A 21,700-nucleotide genomic window follows, 5' to 3' on the forward strand; every position below is an offset into this window, starting at 1 on the left:
ATCTTGACTCCAATGTTTCACACCAAATTATACATGTTCAACACAAAGTTCAAAATTTCAGGTACTGGCTCATTATATGAAATGATATGGGGTTTAATGTCCTACTGTTCTGCTCTGACAGGACTAAACAAGACGTATTAGAGCCAGCATTTTGTCAGGTAGATCAACAACTAAACTGGTTATTTGTAGGCCTGTAAAATGTAAAGATGGACCTGCAATTGTTCTAGAAGTATTTCCTGTACCTATAGCTATGAGTACCATCATTATCTTTTGTTAGAACATAATTCTAGAAAAAGCAAATCAGGAATGAACAAAAATGTTTAAGCTTTTATTTATTGGCTATTCATATTTTAGACAAAACAGTTTACTTTTACAATTGAATGAGAGAGATGCTTTAAGCTAACTCTTTATCAAAAAACACCACAATAATGTGAATAAATAGAAAACATTGGAATACTTGTAAGTAAATACTATAGTCTTCTTCATCAGTCCCATAAACTTTTCCCCTTGATTGGCCTATGTGTCCTTTAAATGCACTCTAGTAGTCAGTTTGTGGAAAGAGAAAAAATCATGATACAGGCAAAATCCTTTCAAAACCCTTCGAATTTTTCTGACCTAAATGTAAGGTAGTTCCTGTTCCCTAGATTACTGTTTTTCACAGATTTTACATTGATTTGTATACTACCAAAATACTTTTCATTTACAGCATTTATTGTAATTAAGTTGTCTCCTCTTATCAGAAAAACGGATCTAAATTGACAATAAAACTAGCATTTGTACCCCTTTCTTAATAAAAGCCTATATACATGCATTTCAACAAGCTAAGTAATATTGCAAGGTTAGCCATGGAAGCTACAAGCACCAGTTGAAATGAGGTATGATGTATGCCCATGAAATATTGAAGTTATTTGTTCGAACATGGCAAATAATTGTAGTTATCTTTGTACACATAACCTAAATTTTTTTTAAATTTCTTAAAGGGGATGGTTTAATTAAGTAAAACTATATCAAAGGCACAGTACCACTCACTATTCAAGGCTGTAGTTATTAAGTAATAAAGCTCATCAGGGGAATAAAAAAAGTGAGCTGGCTTGTACCATAAACATTTCTTATTACTACCTTATTTCTCTGAGACACATAAAGATGGCTGTAGTATATCAATAGAAACTGTAAACTGTAAATGGTCATAACTTGATTAATAATTCTTGGATCAAAATATTTTTTAATGTAAGTACATGATTATGAGTGATTTTAAAATCTTAATTCTATATTTAGACTTTTATTCCGGCACCCCACACACAAAAATGAAAAAAATCCTAAAGAATCATTTCATAGGGGTTCATGTTATAATACTACAATCTGTTTAATAGGTGTATATACACAGTTGTATATAGAGTACTTGTATTATTATAACATCAAATACTGACAAATATAACACATAGATTATACAGCTACAATGATAAGGATAGTTCAAGTACAATGGTAAGGATATTTCAACTTCAACACCAATGATTAGGATATTTCAGCTCCATAAGCACAATGTTGTGAATGATAAAAACACAGACAAAACTAGTATATGTTTACTTAACACACTAACAAAATTCAAAAACACCAAGATCAATCTGATTAAAACACAGATCCCATTTCGTTTTGTTTTTTATAGTTCAAAATTTCATTTTACTTGTCTTTACTACACTAGGATCTGGAAGAGTTGTTATATTACCGGCGTTTTGGTTGAAGTGAGGGAGAAACCAATGAAACAGTCTGTTAAGGCGACTTCTTGACGTGCCATGCACGGAACTGTGGGTAAACCAACAATGATTGATTAATCAATGTCTGACGTCATAGGGTCAAAAGCCGCTCGTATAACCCCTGACCCGACCTTCGCATACAACTTGTCAGATCTTCATGTTGTGTAGGCCATCGAAAGTATAAAAAAACAAAAACAAAATATAGATCTGTATTTTAACCAGATTGCACCAAGATATATTGTGCGCTGCCTTAGCAAAAGTCACAAAACATATAATTCTTCAGTTGACAACAATTTGTCCTGCTGCCCATTTCATTTAACAAATTGTGGTGTTAAACTCTCATTTATTTTATTTTTTTAAATTATGTGTTTTCGATATATTTTTGGCAAGATCAAGGTTTTAAAACTATCGATTTCATATAAACCATGAAATATCTTAGCCATTTGTAGGTTGTTTTTGTTTTTTTTTGCTAGAAAAACAGGATTGTTCCCAATATATCTGTGCTTTTTTTCTTGTTGAAAGATGTCATAGACATCACAATGGGAGAGTGTATTTCTGATATAGAAATGAAATTTATTGATGAAATAAAACATAAATGCACTGGATCATATCATAAGAGTTTTCAAAAGCATTGCAAAAGTTATGAGTATTTTCAGCATAATAGCGTAAAGATAGCAATGTGTATCTTATTTGATCAAACAATCCACACTTACAAAAGCAGTATGTCGAAAATCAAATTTTACTCAAAAGCTGAATATTTAAAATAAATTTTTTTTCTCAAAAGCAGTATGTCTAAAATTAAGGATGCATTATGTAAGAATTAGATAAAAGGCTGGTCGTTTTTGCCATACTAGTTCAAAACTAGATAGTGAAAAATGAATATATTTAAAATTCAGTCAAATTGCTTTATTCTGTGCAAATGTAGCTTAAATTGTTTATTATCGTAGTAATAGTCTTAATTATCTTTGTCGCCAAACTCCTAAATGGTGGTAGTGTTCATATCTACTAAAAATTGGAGCAATTCAATGGTCCAGAGAGTTGATTATGGGCTTGTCATGTGAATAATGTCTAAATTATAATGTATTTAACATCTGAAGCCAGAAAAAAGACCTGCAATGGACCAATTAAGCTCTTACATAATGCATCCTTACATTTTACTCAAACTAAAAAATGTGTTCAGTAGTTTGGTTAAGTCAGTACAGTACATGTATATTTATTTAATATAAATGATATGTTTCAGTAAAATAATATACAAATGAACACAATAAACAGCAGATCAATCAGCTTTTTAAAGCTATCAAAACTTAACGTAACAAAAATCATACAATAAGCATTAATTAATTCAAGTAGGAATGTCTACAAAATATACATAATTAAATAAAAAAAAAACCTGTACATAGCGCATATTTCAAAACAAAGCTAAAAAAAACATTACCTTTACATTTATATAAAATTTGTGAAATCTAAAGCATCATTGCATAATATATTAATTCTTACAACATATATACATGCAAACTTATATATCTCTAATTTTAGATAACAAATTTATTACTTTAAATAATGAGGAAGCCAAATTTTTAAAACACTAACAAATTTGTCATTATTTTAGGCCATTTCTTCTGTCGTAATATAATGAGGTTTGATAATTCCATTTGTAACAAACTATTTCAACTTCTTTAAGATATTTTTATGAAATTTTATTATTAAGCACATTGAGATAATCATGGTGTTCATTATATATCAGCTTGCCAATTATCGAGATCCGCATGTTTTTATATGGGAGATAACTCTTTTAAATAAGCATAATAATGAAGAAATTTCTTAGTCAATGTCACAGTCAAATCTCCAAACACATTTTAGCTGCTTTATTTAATGAACAATTATTTCAGCAGGATTTAAAACTAAACTTCTCTATATTACTTGAGGTTTATTTATTTAAAATGCTTCATTTTAAATGCAAATAGTTCAGCCAATCTCAAGTATCTGTTTTAAAATGATTAACAGAGAACCTCCAAGCATCAATATCTGAAAGCTATGAAATACATCATAAAATCATATCTATTTACCCAGGATTTAATTTATTTACTATTAATATACCAATTTCAATGCAGTAATAATAAATAGGTAGAATATACAATGATATCTGTTGTTAATTGAAACCATACATACATCAAATATTATAACTTAACTCTTTTCTCCCTGATTGAGTACTATTAAACTATAATCAAAATCAAACAAGTAATTGTTAATAACTGAAATGTTACATTTTGTTTTCTCGAAAGGAAAAAGAAATAAAACAAAAATAAAAATTTCAAATTAACAGACCATATTTAATCTCAACTATATGTCTTTCCAACAGGATATTGTTTTTTTTGGCTCATAATTATCTACAACTAATAATAACAAATTACAATCTAGCTATTTAACAACAGAGTTAGGTCACACAAAAAACAAAAATTCGGGTTCTCGGGCAATCCTTACCAACAATCTGATGCAAGAGGGAGGTTTTTATTCTTGTGTTTTTATTTGATTAAATGATCACTACTGGACTAAATGACTGCTCATAAACATCACATTTCAACCCAAGGCACTACATTTATCTCATGTTGTTTATAGGAACGTGTGATTATCCAGTATCATTTCTGATTGTCAGGAACATTTATTAGGATTGTGTACTTGATAAATGAGCCTATGCCTCATTTCTGGATTCAATTAAATTTCTATTTTTTTGAAAGCGATGCATGATGATCTGAGAACCAGAATATTTATTTTTTACATGGTCTTATAAATAGTCTCCAAAATCTACAAACTAATCAATAATTGCACTTTGTTTGTAGTTCACTCCATATTACTTAAATTTAAACACCATGACCACACTAAAGCTCATATTTTTATGTGTATATTATACACAATGCAACCATACAATTTACAACAAATCTTATGTGGAATGCAAACATGGAATAAAATTGTTAATATGGATTTCAAAAAGTGGATGTTTTGTTCAAAAAGTGGATGTTTTGTTCAAAATGTTGATGTTTTGCAAGTGATTAATGTCACGTTATTCTCAATTTGGAAATGTCAAACGTCACTAGGAAGATCTCCAGATTTTTTAAATAAACAGATATCTGAAAACAACTGATTAAGTCTATCAGATTTTGGTAGAATCATTCAAGGAAGTGAAATGTTGTCTTAAAAAAAGAATTTGATTCATTGCAAATTCTTTATATTTTATATATAATCTAGTTTCAACCATGCTCAACCCTGTAGTACAATTCATTATGTCTTTAAATAACAAAGTATCATGTCAGCTTCCACTTCACAGGGGTATCTAAGACGTCAACTTTTGATGAACTCCAATACTGTAATAATCTAAAATGCGACAAATGCCTTAGTGTATTAAGCCAAAGCCATATGTTTAAGGAATTTTACAAAGAGTAGCTATTATTCCATTTGAGGTTCTGCACTGTGGAAACTATTATAAAACTAGATGATTTAAAGAATACAAAGAATTCGCAATGGCCAGACTTCTCCTGTAAGTTATAAGTACAATGATGATATGAAATGAATAAATACAACCCTTAAATTCAAAATAAAAAAAACAACTAGACTATTTGCATGTGATATTAAGAAGCTGTGATATCTCCATATTCCTGATTCCATTTTTCATATTTCGACAAGGAATCGGATGGAACACTTCTCCGTATTCTTCTCAAGGCATCCAGAAAGTCTGACATTTGAATATTTCTGACCTATAAGAAAAAGTAAATGTAAGTAGTAGGTTTTCAATGACTTAAACCCCATAAGAATGTAGTCACAATACTAATAATTAGGATGTGGAAAAACCACATGTATAGTACGATAAGCCTATTATAGGGACCGTACACAGATTTTTTGTCAAAAATTTATATTTCTACGAAAGCTTTTAGTGGAATTTTATATTTTTATGTTTTTATCACATTGCATGACTTTTTATGTTTTTATCATTATCAAATATTATGATTTCTTTTTATATAACTGCACTGATAGTTAATAACTATCTCCAGTCTGTAGTGTTCAGCCAGTGTTATGCAGATAAGAACGTCCCACCAGCATCCTTGGTATGCCCAATGGTCTTATTCCATTCTACTCCACTATACCCTGGGTTCATCCATGGGGTATTTACATATTCAAATTATCTGCCCTTGATCGCAGCTTGAGTTTGCGAACCAATCAAAAAAGAGTTTAAAAACCAGTCTTAGCCTCATTCACAACAATATGCCAATATCGACTTGGCACACTAGAAGCTAGCACATTATAAGGATATTACCACACAATAAGCCAAAATGGAAGTGCTAACTGTAGGCCGTTTGGGAGGTTCGGGAATTTCCAAAGTCCACAATGGCCGCTATAGAAAATGATTATTATTATTTTAGTAGCATGGAATGAGACCACTGGGGATACCGAGGATGTCACACCAGTAGCACCTGTGGTATTAATGGTTGCTGTCATCTTCTCCTATATTCAATTACCCACATAACATTGAGTGAACATTTAAACAGAAAATGAATTAGAGTAGAAGCGAGGGGGGGGGCATAAAATGCTTGGATGATTTTCGTATTCACATTTGGATTTATTAGTATAGAGATTTATTTTTAGGAGTAGCGATTCATGGTTAATTTTATATTTTGAAAAAATTTCGGCTCATTTTATGAGAAATAGTGAAATTTTATATTTTTGACGATATTTTTCCATTTTATGATCATTTTATGAGAAATGACGTAATTTTCTGAAAATATACGTTTTTATTTTGTACAGTCCCTGCTATTATCTTGGGCCAATCACCATAGCTTTCCCATGTTTGTTTATGTTGCAATTCTACAAACAGTTACCAATTCCATAACTATAGAAACCTCAACAATAATAATGTATAGTAAGTGTTCCAAGCATATTCATTGGTTGTGTGCAACACTATCCATTAGGAATAGGTTATATAATAGGTACATGGGGTGTTTAAAACTTACCTTAGCTGCATCAACAGATTTCACTTCATGTACACTCAGTTCTACAATTAAATATGATCAACATATATATTGGTAAGAAATGAAATCGTATTAATAGAGGTCATATTTGGAGGACACACACCGATATTAAAACCCTACTGTGTATAACATATGACTCTCCCCTGCCAATCATATCAGACATTTTCATGGTGGGCCCTTAACCCCACGTAGACACTTTATACGACGTTACATAAACAGCTTCATTCTGGCCTTAATTTCATAGAAATGGACAGAAAACTAGAGCAGGTAGGATAAAATTGATATAACGTCGGCAGCCATCTTTGATGACATCATAGCGGAATAACCTACCATGTGGCGAGTGTCCACCCAAGTTCAAAATACTTACTTAGGCACCAACTAAACATTTCTACAAAAAAATTCTCCCTACTCAAACTTTCCTATAGAACCATAGTCAGATTCCGGATTAAGAGAAACAGTTAAATAATTCTCAAAATCAGTTCCACTGAAATATATGCATCTTCACAAATGTTTTTAACACAACATTCATGGAATGATTGCCTGATTTCTTATTTATTTGTCTGTTATGTCCCTAGATGTTTCAGAGGGTCTGTTGTTTGTCGTGATATGTGTGTTAGCTGCAAAAAAGCAAATATTAGAAAAATTGATTTTACATTAGATCCTTTGCAAAAACTCTACAGATGATACAAAGAACGAGGAGAGTACTGTATATTTACCTCGTATAGGTCCTAAAGCAGCATCTTTAGCTAACGCTGTTAAATCACTACCAGAATAACCTTCAGCATCTCTATAATAAGAATAGATACCATCATGTATCAGTACATCTTCACCATATCAAACTTACTATTCAATTCAATACATTTTTCAGAAAAACTATCTATTTTGGGTCACACTCTTGTATATTTTAATTAAAGAATTGTGATGCATTCTTGTATTCAGTCATTGTTTTTTGAGGCGGGCGATCGCTCTCGAGCGCCTGTCGCGCACCCGAATGTCGACTGAGGGGAGGTTTTTCTCCCTCGCCTTAAAATTGAAAATCGCTCTCCATATTTGTAAATCATGGACATGTATATATTTGGTTCTTTTTTTTTTCAAAAGAGTGTGAAAGACTCACATTCCGAGCGCCACCATGCTGTCATTGTGAACATTTATTTGGTGTATTCGATTAGTATAATGTGATCGCACAAGGTAATAAAATTCCGATGAATATGTTGCTAAAAATAGATGGCGACTGTGCACCATTGGTTAATTTAACTGAAATGAAAAGTAAAACTCTCGCGAGACGTGAGAAATTACGAGAGATGGCACGTGAAAATTTCCAATGAGAATAATTCCGGAAGAAATAGATTATATTTTAATGGAATTTTCAAGCGTTTGATTATATTTTGAATAGGGGTTATGTTTTTAAACAAAATTTATACAAGCTATATATATTTAGAAATGTCGACAAGTATTTCTATTGGAATACGTACCGTATGTACTGTAGTTATAGACGACAGTAGAAGTTTGACTTGACCGTACGACTACACGAGTGCTATTTAGCAGACGATGTTTATTATCATTTATATGTAACCAAGAATGACCCTTACACGCAGTTATTGATCTTCAGAACCATTTCCCATACAAACAACTAATCACTCTCCTTAATATCAGATCATTCTCCTTAATTTCTAAATCACTCTTCTTATCGAAACTGGGAGAGCTTTTTTAGGGGAGCGATTTTTTCAATTTGTTCATTAAGGGGAGCTTTTTTCGGCTCTCCTCTAAAATACAAAAAACAACGACTGTGTTTTCCCTTTTCTGTCTGTATTTTGTTGTACATTTCTCCTGCATAATCTATATAGACGTCCTTTAGATTAGTTACAGCTGTATAATGTTTTATAACATTGGTAAAGATAATTTATGTAATTGCTTTGTACTTGTCATGGACAGCTCACTGTCTTTGAAACCAGCAGCCAAGGTAACCCAATGAGTAAGATGCAGACTCAATAAAAGGAGGTTGTGAGATTGATCGAGTAGCGACTGAGGAATTTCCGTTAGGATTTCCCAGTATGGTTTCCAATGTCAGTGGTGAAGAACAGAGCGCCTGGCAAGGAACAATGTCTAGTCATTTAGAAGAGACAAAAGAAAGGATCACATTTTCACATTGATGTGCATGTAAGGACCCTTGACAGTAGGAATTCCAAAAAGTAGGAGGAAAAGCAGCTGTTATAGGACATTGCATGGCATTTGCCTGTCTTCATTAGCCCAGTTAGTGCAGAAAAGTAGGATGTTAAACCTCATTTCATGTCTTTGCCACCTTTATAAAGTAAATACAGTATATAGGTATGGATAAAAATGCTTCAATTTAACTTACTTAGCTAATTTATCTAGTTCTTGAGCTGTTAAAGGATTGTCATGTTTTACCAGTAAATTTTTCAACATTTTCCCTCTTGTTTCTATATCGGGCATCATCACATAAACTCTTTTGGTAAAACGCCTTTAAAATTAACAACACAATTTGGATCAAAGAAACATTGGGCATATAATCAATTATAATTTAGATATGATACATATTCATAACCAAGCAGCTTAAGACTAAGATGGCTCCAGACAAATCAAGACAAAATTACACATGCCTGAGTTCCACCTTTCATGTCCCCTTGTCTTCGATTTAACTAAAAGTAAAGGTAAAGCCAAGAAGCCACTACAAGGTTCAGCAAGAAGTATGGCAATAATCATTGATTTTTAGCTTCGCCTTGTTCATTTCTTGCCTTCACACTGTTAACCACGACAGAACAAGACTTCTTGACTCGCGATGAGTCTTTAACTGTAAGGCCAATAGCAGAAGATGCGCAGACTTTTGTCGATAGGGTACTTATTGGCTGCCATTTGCTTCTGCAGCTCATAACAAGTTGGTTTTCAGAAGAAAAGTCTAGTTAGGAGTATATCTTTCAAACATCATTACAAAGTAAATAGGAAAGGCATTTAAGGGGTAATAAATGTCTGAGTCATAAAAAAACAAATGAGTTACTTCCCTTTGAAACCATTGTTACTATTTTATTTTTTTCATTTATACATGGAAGTCAACAAACTTATCTGTATCATTATTATTATTTTTTTTATTATCATAATAGTCTTCTCTGAGAGTGTGTATGTATTATTGTTCAAAGCAAAAAAAAAAACAACTCAAGCCATCTGACTGGGATTAGATTATTAAACACAACAATTACAAAATCTTTTGAATTGTTACGATGGGTTGGAAAATTAGTCAGAAATAAACATACAATTTAAGCGGAATCATAGAAGGAATATGACAGAACCAACAAAATGCATCGAGAAATGTGAGGTACATGAATTTAGGTCCAGATAAGTAGATTAAACCGTAATGGTACTATATAGTTATTGTAATACTGACCTTAATACAGCATCATCTAATTCCTGAGGTCTGTTAGTTGCACCCATTACTAAAACTTTTTCATCGGGTCCACTACACACCTTTAAATATATATAATCAAGGTAATACATAGAGAACAAATTGTCAATTTAATTGTTTTCCGAGTCATTTTTAAAATGTTCCAAAAAAAAAAAAAACCTAAATAAAATTCAACTTTATGCATGAACTTCAAACTAATGAGAAATATTATAATATAAATACCCCATCAAACTGGACTAGGAATTCTGTTTTTAATCTGCGGCTTGCATCATTTTCTCCTTCTCTCCTTTCACACAGCAAAGAATCTATTTCGTCTGAAAATATAACAAACACGAAAATTAAATGACATTATAATGGAGGGACTGAAGAAAATCGTTGAAAAGTTATGATATGGGGTCAATTCTATTTCGCTAAAATTCTATCTTAATCAGCTCCATTAGCCTCTATCCCTAAATTTAAAATGACAATGTTAGGTTGGGAGTACAGTAGAATCTGCATTAAGCAGCCACCCAAGGGAATTTTCACGACTGACCGCTTAACGGGAGTGGCCTCTTAATAAAATCTCAGTGTTTTTTTGTGCTGACATCAAGTACATTTTACGCTTGGATGCATCGGCAGAAAATACCTATACTTGCATCGGTAAATTTGGCCGTCGCTGAAACTCGCTTGGAACAAAAATTCATTACTCAAATCTCGGACATAACTTGTCATTTTGTACCAACATTCGATACTACTTTCTATCATTGTGATGCATTCGATAATATTTATCCATTTTTGTGAAGAAAATCGATGAATTAATTTTATTTTATCAAAAAATCACATGAACAAAAAAAACATCGCTGATTTTGTCACCGATTTTTAGGGGGTGTAACTCTGTATGTAATATTATAGGAGGCCCTAAAACGTCTGTTTAACAACAAAGTGGCAATGGAAAAGAGATACTAGATGATCGTGACAAAACTCGCGGCTTCGTCGGCACTTTTAGTTTATTCAATCAGTATAAAATAATGTTTTGTTACGTGTGAAAACAATGATCAGGTTAGTCGTTTAATAAAACAAAAGATTAATTAACAGATAATCACGGGTTTATTGTTATTTTCACATTTCTTTTTACCTGATCAGTGGGGGTCCAGTTAATTAACTACTACTCACGGGATTAGCGGGGGTGTTACGAAGTACAACAAGATGGTATCATTCAACAATGGCCGTTGAAACAGCGATGTTTTGTTAAGGCCGTGTTAGAGGAGTGAAAGTTGAATAAAGAGATGAAACAATAGAATTTTTACGGGGGGAATTTATCGTGACCGCTTACAAGGAGATGTTGCTGAACATGAGTGGCTGCTCATACAGATTCTACTGTAGTTGGGACTATTGGAAATTGTTTGAAGGGACAAAAATATCAATTCCGTGTGGATGGCTTTACTCTTTTGTTTTTATTACAAATGACAAGCTATGAAAATTAGAGTGTAAAAATGAATTAGTTGTTGAAATATCTCTTTCTGAAATGCCATCTGTAAGGCGGCACTTATAGAGTAGACACTTATGATTACTAACACATCTACATGTACAATCGCCAAAAAAAGTTATTGTGGTTCTTTAATTTTCATCCAGCCAAAATTGACTTTCTCACAAAGAACATATTACATCAGGGTACAGATCCAGGAATTTATTAACGGGAGGTACTGGTCCAAATTTTCTGATTGTTACTAATTTATTAAAAAATATGCTTATTTAGATATTTTCATTTTGATCATTTGAGGATATGTAAGGGCACCTGAATTTTTTTAGACTGTATTGTTATTTCCAGGCCAGCAAACTCTATATATTAGAAATGCTACAGATATAGAGTGTGTACTTACCCATAAATATTATAGATGGTTGTAATTCTCTTGCAGCAGCAAATAAAGCACGTACTAACTTCTCTCCTTCACCTACCTATAATATACATACCGGTAGTTGGTATATAATATACTTATTTAATACAAATACATGTATGGTATTACTTTATCTACATGTATTTATAATCTCCTTTCTTTGTACTTGTAGATTTTTCAAAATGAAGAAACTTAAATCCACAAAGATAGAACTATTCGTAAATGAATTGTATATTTGCTAATAGTCACTATCTAACATTGCATGCTTACAAATGAGACATCTTTCAAATTAATTTATGTTGTTAAGATCACTTTTATTCTAATGAGACAACTGATACAATTCTTATAAGATAAAGTTACCTACCCATTTAGAAGTTAAACTAGAAGCACTTATATTAAAAAACACAGCATTAGATTCATTAGCAACAGCTTTAGCCTGAAAAATTTAATATATAAATGAGCTCACATACCCACAATCTCTGCAAAGAACTTATTTTAATAAAAATAATCAGTTTCTTTTAAATGAGTTCAAATCAGATAAATGTTGCAATAATTTAAAATTTATTTAAAAATAATGAAAATTTTGTGCGTGTAATTTTGTTTTATATCAGTGTAGCTTACTTTAAATATAACTTACCAACATAGTTTTACCATTACCTGGTGGACCAAATAATAATAAACCTCTAGCTGGTGCTCGTAAACCAGTAAATAACTGTAATATAATAGTAATATATCTACATGTATCACATAAACCAGTAAATAACTGTAATATAATAATATATCAATCATATAAACCGGTAAATATAACTGTAATATTATCATAATATATCAATCATATCAACCAGTAAATAACTGTAATATTATAATAATATTAAGGCTGGGAATCGATATGAAATTTCAATATCGATTATCGGCAAGAATTTGTCAGCGATTATCGATAATAATTGATTATCATTTTTCCGGAAAATTCCGAACTTTACCGACCTGTTATTTGTATTGGTCGACACAGGCTACCACTATTTTGTTGTATTTGTTCTTCAACAGTCATGTTTAATAATAGTATTGTATAATAAAAATATTCCAAAACATCTATTATATTTATTAATATTATTATACAATCTGTCAATACTCAATCGTAATAAAAAAAACAAACGAAAGTAAATTGAAGTTATTTATCTTCATAACTAGAGTCCATGAAGGTAGATAACTGTTACATTTATTTTTACACACAGCATATGATTTGTCAATATTACTGTCGTCGGTTCCGTAAAAACCAAAACAATTCATACCTCGCTTTTTGCCTTTCCTGGGAAGTCAAAAACGTATTTTGTATGGGCTGTTTCTGACATGATTTAGTAATAAAAGCGAGTTGATCATTAATAATACAATTAGTTTTATCGTGAAAGCAGACGATTTCTCTACAAATCAATCAAGAGCAAAGAAGGGAGATAATTCTAATTTTACTATATATCACGTGCGATTGTCATTGTTCACAAAGTGCGTGACCTATTTTGGTTTCAACTAGTAACAACAAAAAAAACAACGAAAATATTAAAATAATGTATTTAATCTTAATGTTTAGTTTTTTACAATAATATATATTTAAAATGTGCCAGTTTGTAAGCAGAGGGGGAAAATAGTTGTTTTGTTGACGTTGTGTGTTCATTCATTCGTCTCCTAATGCCAGACTACGGCAAGTTCAGACATGTGAAAGTGACCGTAACTTGCCGTCAGAAGGTAATTAAATATACCGATAATCGATATTTGAATTTCAATATCGATTATCGTATCGCTGAATAACTTCTACCGATTATATCGATATTTTTGCACAGCCTTAAATAATATATCAATCATATCAACCAGGATATAACTGTAATATAATAATAATATATCAATCATATAAACAACTTTTACACCTCTTAATGTCTTGTATTCATCCCTTTAACAATTGCTTGCTGATTCAAGAAAAGGTCAGCCGACTCAATTTCACTTTACAACTCTTTACACACTAAAATCTTCGATACATTTACTCTGACCTTAGAAAATGCAAGCAATGACTCTTCTTAAAAAAAAATTATCATTATCATGAGGAATATGTGTTTTTTTAAAATTTGCCAAAATCATGATTTTTTGCTCAACTCATATAGAAATAAGTTAAACAACAATTCACATTAAAATACGAGCCTGAAACAAAAATTGCCATAACATAATGCTATTAACAATAATGTTTATTTTCATGATTAGCATTTTCTATATATTTTTAATTGATGCACAATTACCTACATGTTTTTTATCAAAAAAACTATCTTCATAATGATCTGTATGCATGGCACATAATCATGTAATCACAGAATTTCAGAATAACAGCAGGGTAGCACAACCATTTTGAAAAGAGTCCATTAAGTCATTAGATGGTTTCTTTTTCTAAATTAGCCACAATTTTTACTTTGTCGTACAAGCAAGATACAGTGCAGTTCCCAATATAATGTGTGTTAACAGTGCTCAGTATCAGTATGTACATGTAGCATTTAAGGAATGATAGGAAATGGGTTAAAGATCCTAATCAGGGCTAATGAAGACGGACATATGCCAGTGTCAATGGTTCTTTTACATGCACGCCAATGTGTACAGAGGACCTTATTTCTCCATGTCTAGGTAGACACAAACTAAAATTTAAATTAAATTAAAAATACTTCAAAAGTACCTGTACATAGTATACTTATAGAAAATAATTTAACATATTTAGGTAAGAAGTGCTGCGTTAATGAACAAGTATGTTGTGACATTTTGTTAGTATTGATAATGATTTACAGGAAAACCTGTATAAAGTACTTAATCTAATTACCTCTGGTCTTAAAGCTGGTAAAATGACTATTTCTTGTAAAGCTTGTTTAGCTACATCTTGTCCAGCTACAAAACAAATGGAATCATATCAATCAGAGTAATAATTGGGGAAACATTCAAGATGTATTTTGTTTTTCTTTTTGAGGGAAAATGTAAAATTTTCTTATCCATAAGACTTTTCAGACATTCATTAGATATTATGACATATTATATTTATTGATAAAACCCCATCATGATCTTTTGATTTGTTTATATATCTGAATTTAGATTGGGGAACCGACTATGTCTACATGTATGTGTCACCCCATCATGATTATTGCTAAACAACATGAACCTCAAAATACTTTATACACCTGGGGCAATGTTCTTCTGAAAATCATCTGTTTGTTCATATATTTGTTCATATATTTGTTTTAAAGAACAATTAGAGAGGTTTAACGTATGTACTAAACTAATCAAATTTATTCATTTTATACTACCAGGCTTGAATGAAATAAACTAAAACATGAAGGATCACCTTTAAACATTCATTCAAAGCAAATGACTTACCAATCTCAGAAAAATTGACAGCTGGTCCTTGGTCCACGACTTCATTCAATATCATATTGGCTAATTTTTTATCAACATTCTTTAAACCAGATAATGAAATATCTTTTCTCGACTTAGCACCGGATTTCATCTTTAAAACAAGAGTAACAATAAATATGTATAGATTTAAAGACAATACAACTTTAAAATTAATTCCCCAAAACCTGAGCTGTCCAGGTACAGTTCTCATCAGGCTGCTCAACGAATATATTTTTCAAAACCTGAACCATCCCAGACCAGTCCCTCAATGATCCACAATAACATTTGTCATTAATTCCTTTATTACAGAGGTATAATTTAACTATTTTGTCAGACAAGATGGACCACAAAAAAGTTTATCAACCAATTTCAACTGTAATTTCACAGAAAAGACTAAACCTTACTAATATAGATCTTAAAGTGTGTTCTAAAGAGTAATCCTTTAAAATGCCGATTTTCAAAGATACTACGATAGATATGTGAGGTCTTTCCATTTGCTATCAACTTGGTCAATAACTGACCATTTTACAGTTTCTGAAATTGATGTAGTGTAAGGGAGTTAACTCTCATGAAGTACTTTCATGTCCCTTGTCGTGTGATCATAAAAATTAGACCGATTTCTACATGACATAACAATGAAATAACATTGATGTCATGTGACAATAATTATGACATCAATTAGAGATACATTATTTCCCAGGAGAAATGGTCCATTGCAAATGACTAAGAAACTGAAAGAATATGTAAAAACTTACTTCAGGTTGTGAAAGTTTTCTGTTGTGAGACATATGTCTTGGTGAGGAATTAGAGCCTGTATTCACACCTGTCCGTGTGGTACCATGATTTCTAGGTAAAGTATTACTTTTATGGACGGCCAAAGGACTACGCATGGCTTTAATAGGTTTATTCGTTACTGGAAATGAACAAAATAAAATATTATTCTTTGAAATTGTTATCAACTGTTATACTGACATTCTCGTCAATAATTAAAGTACACAGACATATTTCACTTTTTAAACATTATAGAGGATTTCATTTGATTAGAAAGTTTGATCAGAAATATTAACTAAAATTACATATAAAAGAGATAGTATATTATGAAAAAAGAAGAAGCTAAGAAGTTTTAAAATAAAGATATATTCTATTGAGGTCAAATGGTTCATCTAGTCATTCCCCCCCCCCCCCAATTTTTTTACTTGCAATTCCATGTTATGTCATTTCTTATGACAAATAAACCAGTTTGGCAGATAACTGTCCATGTAAGTCAAAGGTCATACATGTACATACTACATGTATGTACATAGATCCAGCTACTATAACACTATTCCTGATTCGCCAAATGACACATTACTCATAATCATCAGTGGTATTTCTAGATTTAAAATAAAATGTGTGATAATAATAAATGAAATAGATTTATGTTGTTTTCAGTATCAAATACAGTTTCTTCCCTAGTTTTGGTATCGTTTCAAATCGATATTTAACATCAAAAGAGTATATCTTTAAGAATAACTAAAATTTTAATACTAAATAGATATATGTACATAGAAGAAAATATTTAAAAAATAAAATAATATGGGGGTGCTTCAAAAATAAATAAATCAATCACCAGAATTTATCTCAAATTTAATCTCAAGTCATTACTGTACAAAAATCTATACTATTCAAAAAAAGTAGGGGATATTTGATTTTGGGGGCATAATACTAAAATATGCAAATGACTACGAAAAAAGTCACTATAGAACCTAACAGAAGAAACATTTCCAGTTACATGTGACGCCCAAACGCACCAATAGCTACCGCATGGAATGCAGGTGATGCTTGGGATCATCATGGGGGTCCAACCCAAGATTTGCACGACTCTGACTTTGAATGTTACAGTCATTGTGGCATTGAATTCCAGGGTGGAAACATCAGTTTAATTGTTTTAGTGACCAGAAAACAAATTTTGATATGCGTCGGCTTACCCAAAATGAAAGGTTACGTGCCCTTGGCATGCTACAGATCGGCACAACACAGGCGGTTGTGGCGCGGACGATGAATGTTTCTCAGTCTGTCATAAGCAGGCTATGGTCCAGATACCGTGATACACAATCTGTACAGGACAGACCACGCTCAGGTCGACCAAGGGCGACAACTCAAGCCCAGGATCGATTTATCCGTACCTTGGCCTTGAGAAATCGTGTCATCACAGCAAATCAGATCAGCGCTCGTCTTCAAACAGACACTGGTGTGAGAGTGAGTGGCCAGACGATTCGGAATCGACTGCATAGGGGTCACCTTCGCGCCCGACGTCCTCGCGTGATCCCTTGTTTGAGAGATCATCACATTCAGGCAAGACGTCGTTGGTGTAGGGATCGTCAACACTGGGATAATCGACGCTGGAGCAATGTGATGTTTTCAGATGAGTCAAGGTTCACTGTTGATTTTTTGGACAGACGTAGGAGGGTGTGGCGTCGTCGAAACGAGCGCTTCCAAGACGTTAACGTCATCAGACATGATCGATTTGGGGGTGGTTCTGTTATGGTGTGGGGAGGCATCACTGTTGCTGGAAGAACGGCTTTACATGTTGTTGCAGGGCGTGTTACAGGCCAGTACTACCGGGACAACATCTTGGCAGTCCATGTTGTGCCGTTCGCACGACGTCATGGCCGCCGTTTCATCTTCCAGGATGACAACGCAAGATGTCACAGGGCCAGGATCGTTACAGGTTACCTCCAACAACAGAACATCACCACATTACCTTGGCCAGCACTGAGTCCCGACCTCTCCCCCATCGAGCATGTCTGGGACATGCTTGGACAGAGGTTACGTCAACGTCAACAACGTCCTGCCAATGTCCAAGAACTTGCTGCTGTGTTGCAACAGGAATGGGACAATCTGGATCAAAATGACCTTAGACGTCTCATTAGGAGTATGCCACGTCAGATCAATGCTTGTTTGGCAAACAGAGGAGGATTTACCCGTTACTGACTTGGTTGTGATGCTGTGGTAACTTTGCTGTTTGACCCCTGGTATCATTTTACCCTTATAATGGTCAGTCTGTGCCTTACTTAGTCTAACGATCATTTGGAATAAATCGATGAATGTGAACTTCATTTCATTTTGTCATTTGTTTCTTCGTCAGTTTCATTAGGTGACTTTAATAACACTTAAAAATCAAATATCCCCTACTTTTTTTGAATAGTATATATCATGATAAATTTCAAAACACTGTTAAAAAAAAACCTTTCTTGCCCTGTCTATTGTGGTACATTTCCATATCAATCAGTTTAATATGTGTATTCATGCATCATCAATTTTAAAGTCGTATCGAATATAAATATGGCTACTAGAATGACAGTTGTGTTGCAAAGATGGCTACCATCCATCCTATGAATGATTGGTGTTCTATTGCAATATATTTCTTCCACACAATCTGATTAAAACACCGATCCAATTTCGTTTCGTTTTTATAGTTCAAAATTTTGTTTTACTTGTCTTTATTACACTTGGATCTGGAAGCGTTGTTATTTTACTCTGCTTGAAATGAGGGGTCAGCCAATCAAATGGTCTGTCGAATCGAGCGTTTGACCTTTTTTGCGCAGAACTGTGGGTAGACATTAGCGGCAATAGAAATCAAAACAAAGCAAAAGTACATAAAAAATACATGGCGGTCGATAATTGGTTAATCGAATGACTGACGCAAACAGGTCAAATGTCGCTTGCTTGGTACGTGATGTCATAGAACGTGAACTCCCACTATAACTTGTTAGATCTACATGTAGTGTAGGCCATCGAAAGTATAAAAAACGAAACGAAATATAGATCTATATTTTAAATAGATTGTCCTCCATGTGCACTACATAATATGAAATTTGGCATATTGATCAGTTCACTCTACTTTCATATTATTTTTAAAGAGAATATTTGATGTTTGTTGTTTTTATTAATCTAATTGATCAATTAATTAATCAAATCTAATTAATCAAAACATACCTTCCTCATATAGCTCATTAAATCTCATGAAAACAATGGTATAAGAAGGATTTTTGAAAATCTTGGTGACTTTAAGACATTTAGTTTCTGTATTAAAATTTAATTTGGTATTTTACGATAATAATCATTTATTCTAATTCTAATATTTTTCAAAATTGCTGATCAAAAAAAAATGTTTTTTTTCTGCTGAAAATGAATTTTGCAACACACTTTGATGTATCACAATATATTGCAATACAATTTTAGGTAGTAACAGCCTTATTTGGTGTAATTGTTTTCTTTTTCTTTTAAGTATGTACCTGCTATTCGTTGTCTGATATGTGAGTTATCTGTAAGTCTACTGCCACTAGGTTGTTGACTACTAGTCGATGGCGTCGGGCCCGTGTCTGCTTCACTTATACAAGCTAAACTAACTTCACGTAGTTGTTTTTCTGTAGACAAGACAAACAACACAACACAAAATCAATAAGACAATAACTAAAACCAAACACATGCAGGACATAAAAACATGAGGGTATGCTGTTTAAAACAACAAAACAAATTATGGCACCTGATGAAGTGCTAATTTTTGGTCATTTACATGTACATGCAGTTTCTCATTCTGAAGTGAGGTGCATTACAAGAGAAATAAAATGTAACGTTATATAATTTTCTTCTTGATATTAAACATGTTTACCACTCACTATAAAGAGGCCATTGTTTTCAATTTCAGGATTTTTCCTAATGTTGTTTATAAAATAAAATCTACATATCTTTTTTTACAAAATCTGTGTTTTAAAAAAATATACCCTCAATGTAGTAAATAATATAGGGTGACTTAAATTATGAGTCGATAACTATGTATTAAAATTAAAAACATCCACATCCAGACAGAGAAAAATATTTCCCAAAACAATCTCACAGAAAGTTTCATAACCAAATGAAATCAAGAATTCTAAAAAAAAAAAAAATCATTCAAAATAAAGTTTAGTACCCGGTTGTTTTTTATCCTGAACTGCAAAATTATAATTTAATTGAGTTATCGAGAATTATAGACATTAATTATTATTCCTTATTACATGTAGTTATTATTAACTAGCCTACCATGTCTAGTTAACACACTTAATTTAGGAATTTCATATCCAAAATATTTCCCTCCCAGGAGATCGCGAGTTCGATTCTGGTTTTGGTTGAGAAAGTTCTTCTGGATATTCCAGCCTGGGTTCCCTTTGTCAGTGGTGCAATATGGAGGGGTTTGGCAAAAATATGGTCTCTAGTCATTTGGAAGGTGCGCACATAAAAGAACTCTTGACAGTTGGAATTTAACAAAGAATAGGTACATGTATAAACTCTGCTGTTTGAGTATAATTTAACTTATATATATCACAGAGCATGGTGGATACACATCTTTATCCGCCTGGTTGGTGAAGAATAGTACATGTAGGATTAGATGATTACCCACAAGTATTGAAATAATACTGTACAATATTTGACAATCTACTAACATAACTACACAATTTATTACTAACTTACTCTCTCAAACAAAATGTACTGTACTGCATCACAACAAACATTGGGATGATACTTACACTTACAATGGCATAATTATGGCAAAAAAAAAATACCTGTATTTATGGTTACCTGATATGACCAACCATATTCAAAGGAGACAAAATCATCGACTCTAACCCTTCCCTCAACCCCATTTCCTACAAATCGATCTAAGAATCTTGGCCTGAATTTCTGCAGACAAATTCCAACACTGACTTTTATTTAACATTAACATGTACCACAGCCCAAATCAGCATTCTTATCTGGAACCTTACTCAGTAATTAAACTAGAAATGTTAGGAAATGAATAATAAACTATAAATACTTTACGGTACAGAATTTAAACAGGACACAACAAAGACTAAGTGGTACAATTCAAGTATACACGATATAAAAACATGCTGTGTATATTTGTCAACATTGTACAACACCATATTGAACAAGCTGGTGTTTTCCAAATTTGGATTTAACATTGACAGGAAACGAAATTTCCCATTACCCAACTCCCAAAAGCAATCCAACCTGCCAAAAATATTTTTTTCTGACCAAGTAACAATAAATACAGGTATTTTGAAATTCCCATTATGAAATGTTTTGATATGTTCTAAGGTATAGTTTTTGACTTATCTTACCCAAAAACTCTAATCTGTCTTTAGCCATCAGCAAATTAGTGGACATCTTATCCTTCAGCCTTTTGGCTCTCTCAACAGAATCACCTAAAAA

General features: G+C 32.4%; 1 protein-coding gene across 2 annotated transcripts in view; it reads right to left on the reverse strand.

The window, feature by feature from the left end:
• Window positions 1–315: 315 nt before the first annotated feature.
• LOC126821997 (spastin) overlaps window positions 316–21,700 on the reverse strand; it is a 42,940-nt gene continuing 21,555 nt past the window's right edge. The window contains exons 3-16 of one of the 2 annotated variants that reach the window (XM_056100796.1): window positions 21,610–21,693; window positions 19,747–19,878; window positions 16,225–16,382; window positions 15,452–15,581; window positions 14,904–14,968; window positions 12,696–12,770; window positions 12,419–12,494; window positions 12,044–12,115; window positions 10,407–10,498; window positions 10,167–10,246; window positions 9,126–9,248; window positions 7,486–7,556; window positions 6,752–6,792; window positions 316–5,500 (exon numbers count right to left, since the gene is read on the reverse strand). In XM_056100796.1, coding sequence (XP_055956771.1) covers window positions 5,375–5,500; window positions 6,752–6,792; window positions 7,486–7,556; window positions 9,126–9,248; window positions 10,167–10,246; window positions 10,407–10,498; window positions 12,044–12,115; window positions 12,419–12,494; window positions 12,696–12,770; window positions 14,904–14,968; window positions 15,452–15,581; window positions 16,225–16,382; window positions 19,747–19,878; window positions 21,610–21,693 — 1,325 coding nt within the window. In that variant the 3' untranslated portion in view covers window positions 316–5,374. The remainder of the gene's footprint in view (window positions 5,501–6,751; window positions 6,793–7,485; window positions 7,557–9,125; window positions 9,249–10,166; window positions 10,247–10,406; window positions 10,499–12,043; window positions 12,116–12,418; window positions 12,495–12,695; window positions 12,771–14,903; window positions 14,969–15,451; window positions 15,582–16,224; window positions 16,383–19,746; window positions 19,879–21,609; window positions 21,694–21,700) is intronic. The other variant, XM_056100797.1, reaches the window with a different exon arrangement.

The sequence above is a fragment of the Patella vulgata genome, chromosome 5 (assembly GCF_932274485.2).
Source record: "Patella vulgata chromosome 5, xgPatVulg1.2, whole genome shotgun sequence".
Taxonomy (NCBI): Eukaryota; Metazoa; Mollusca; class Gastropoda; family Patellidae; genus Patella; species Patella vulgata.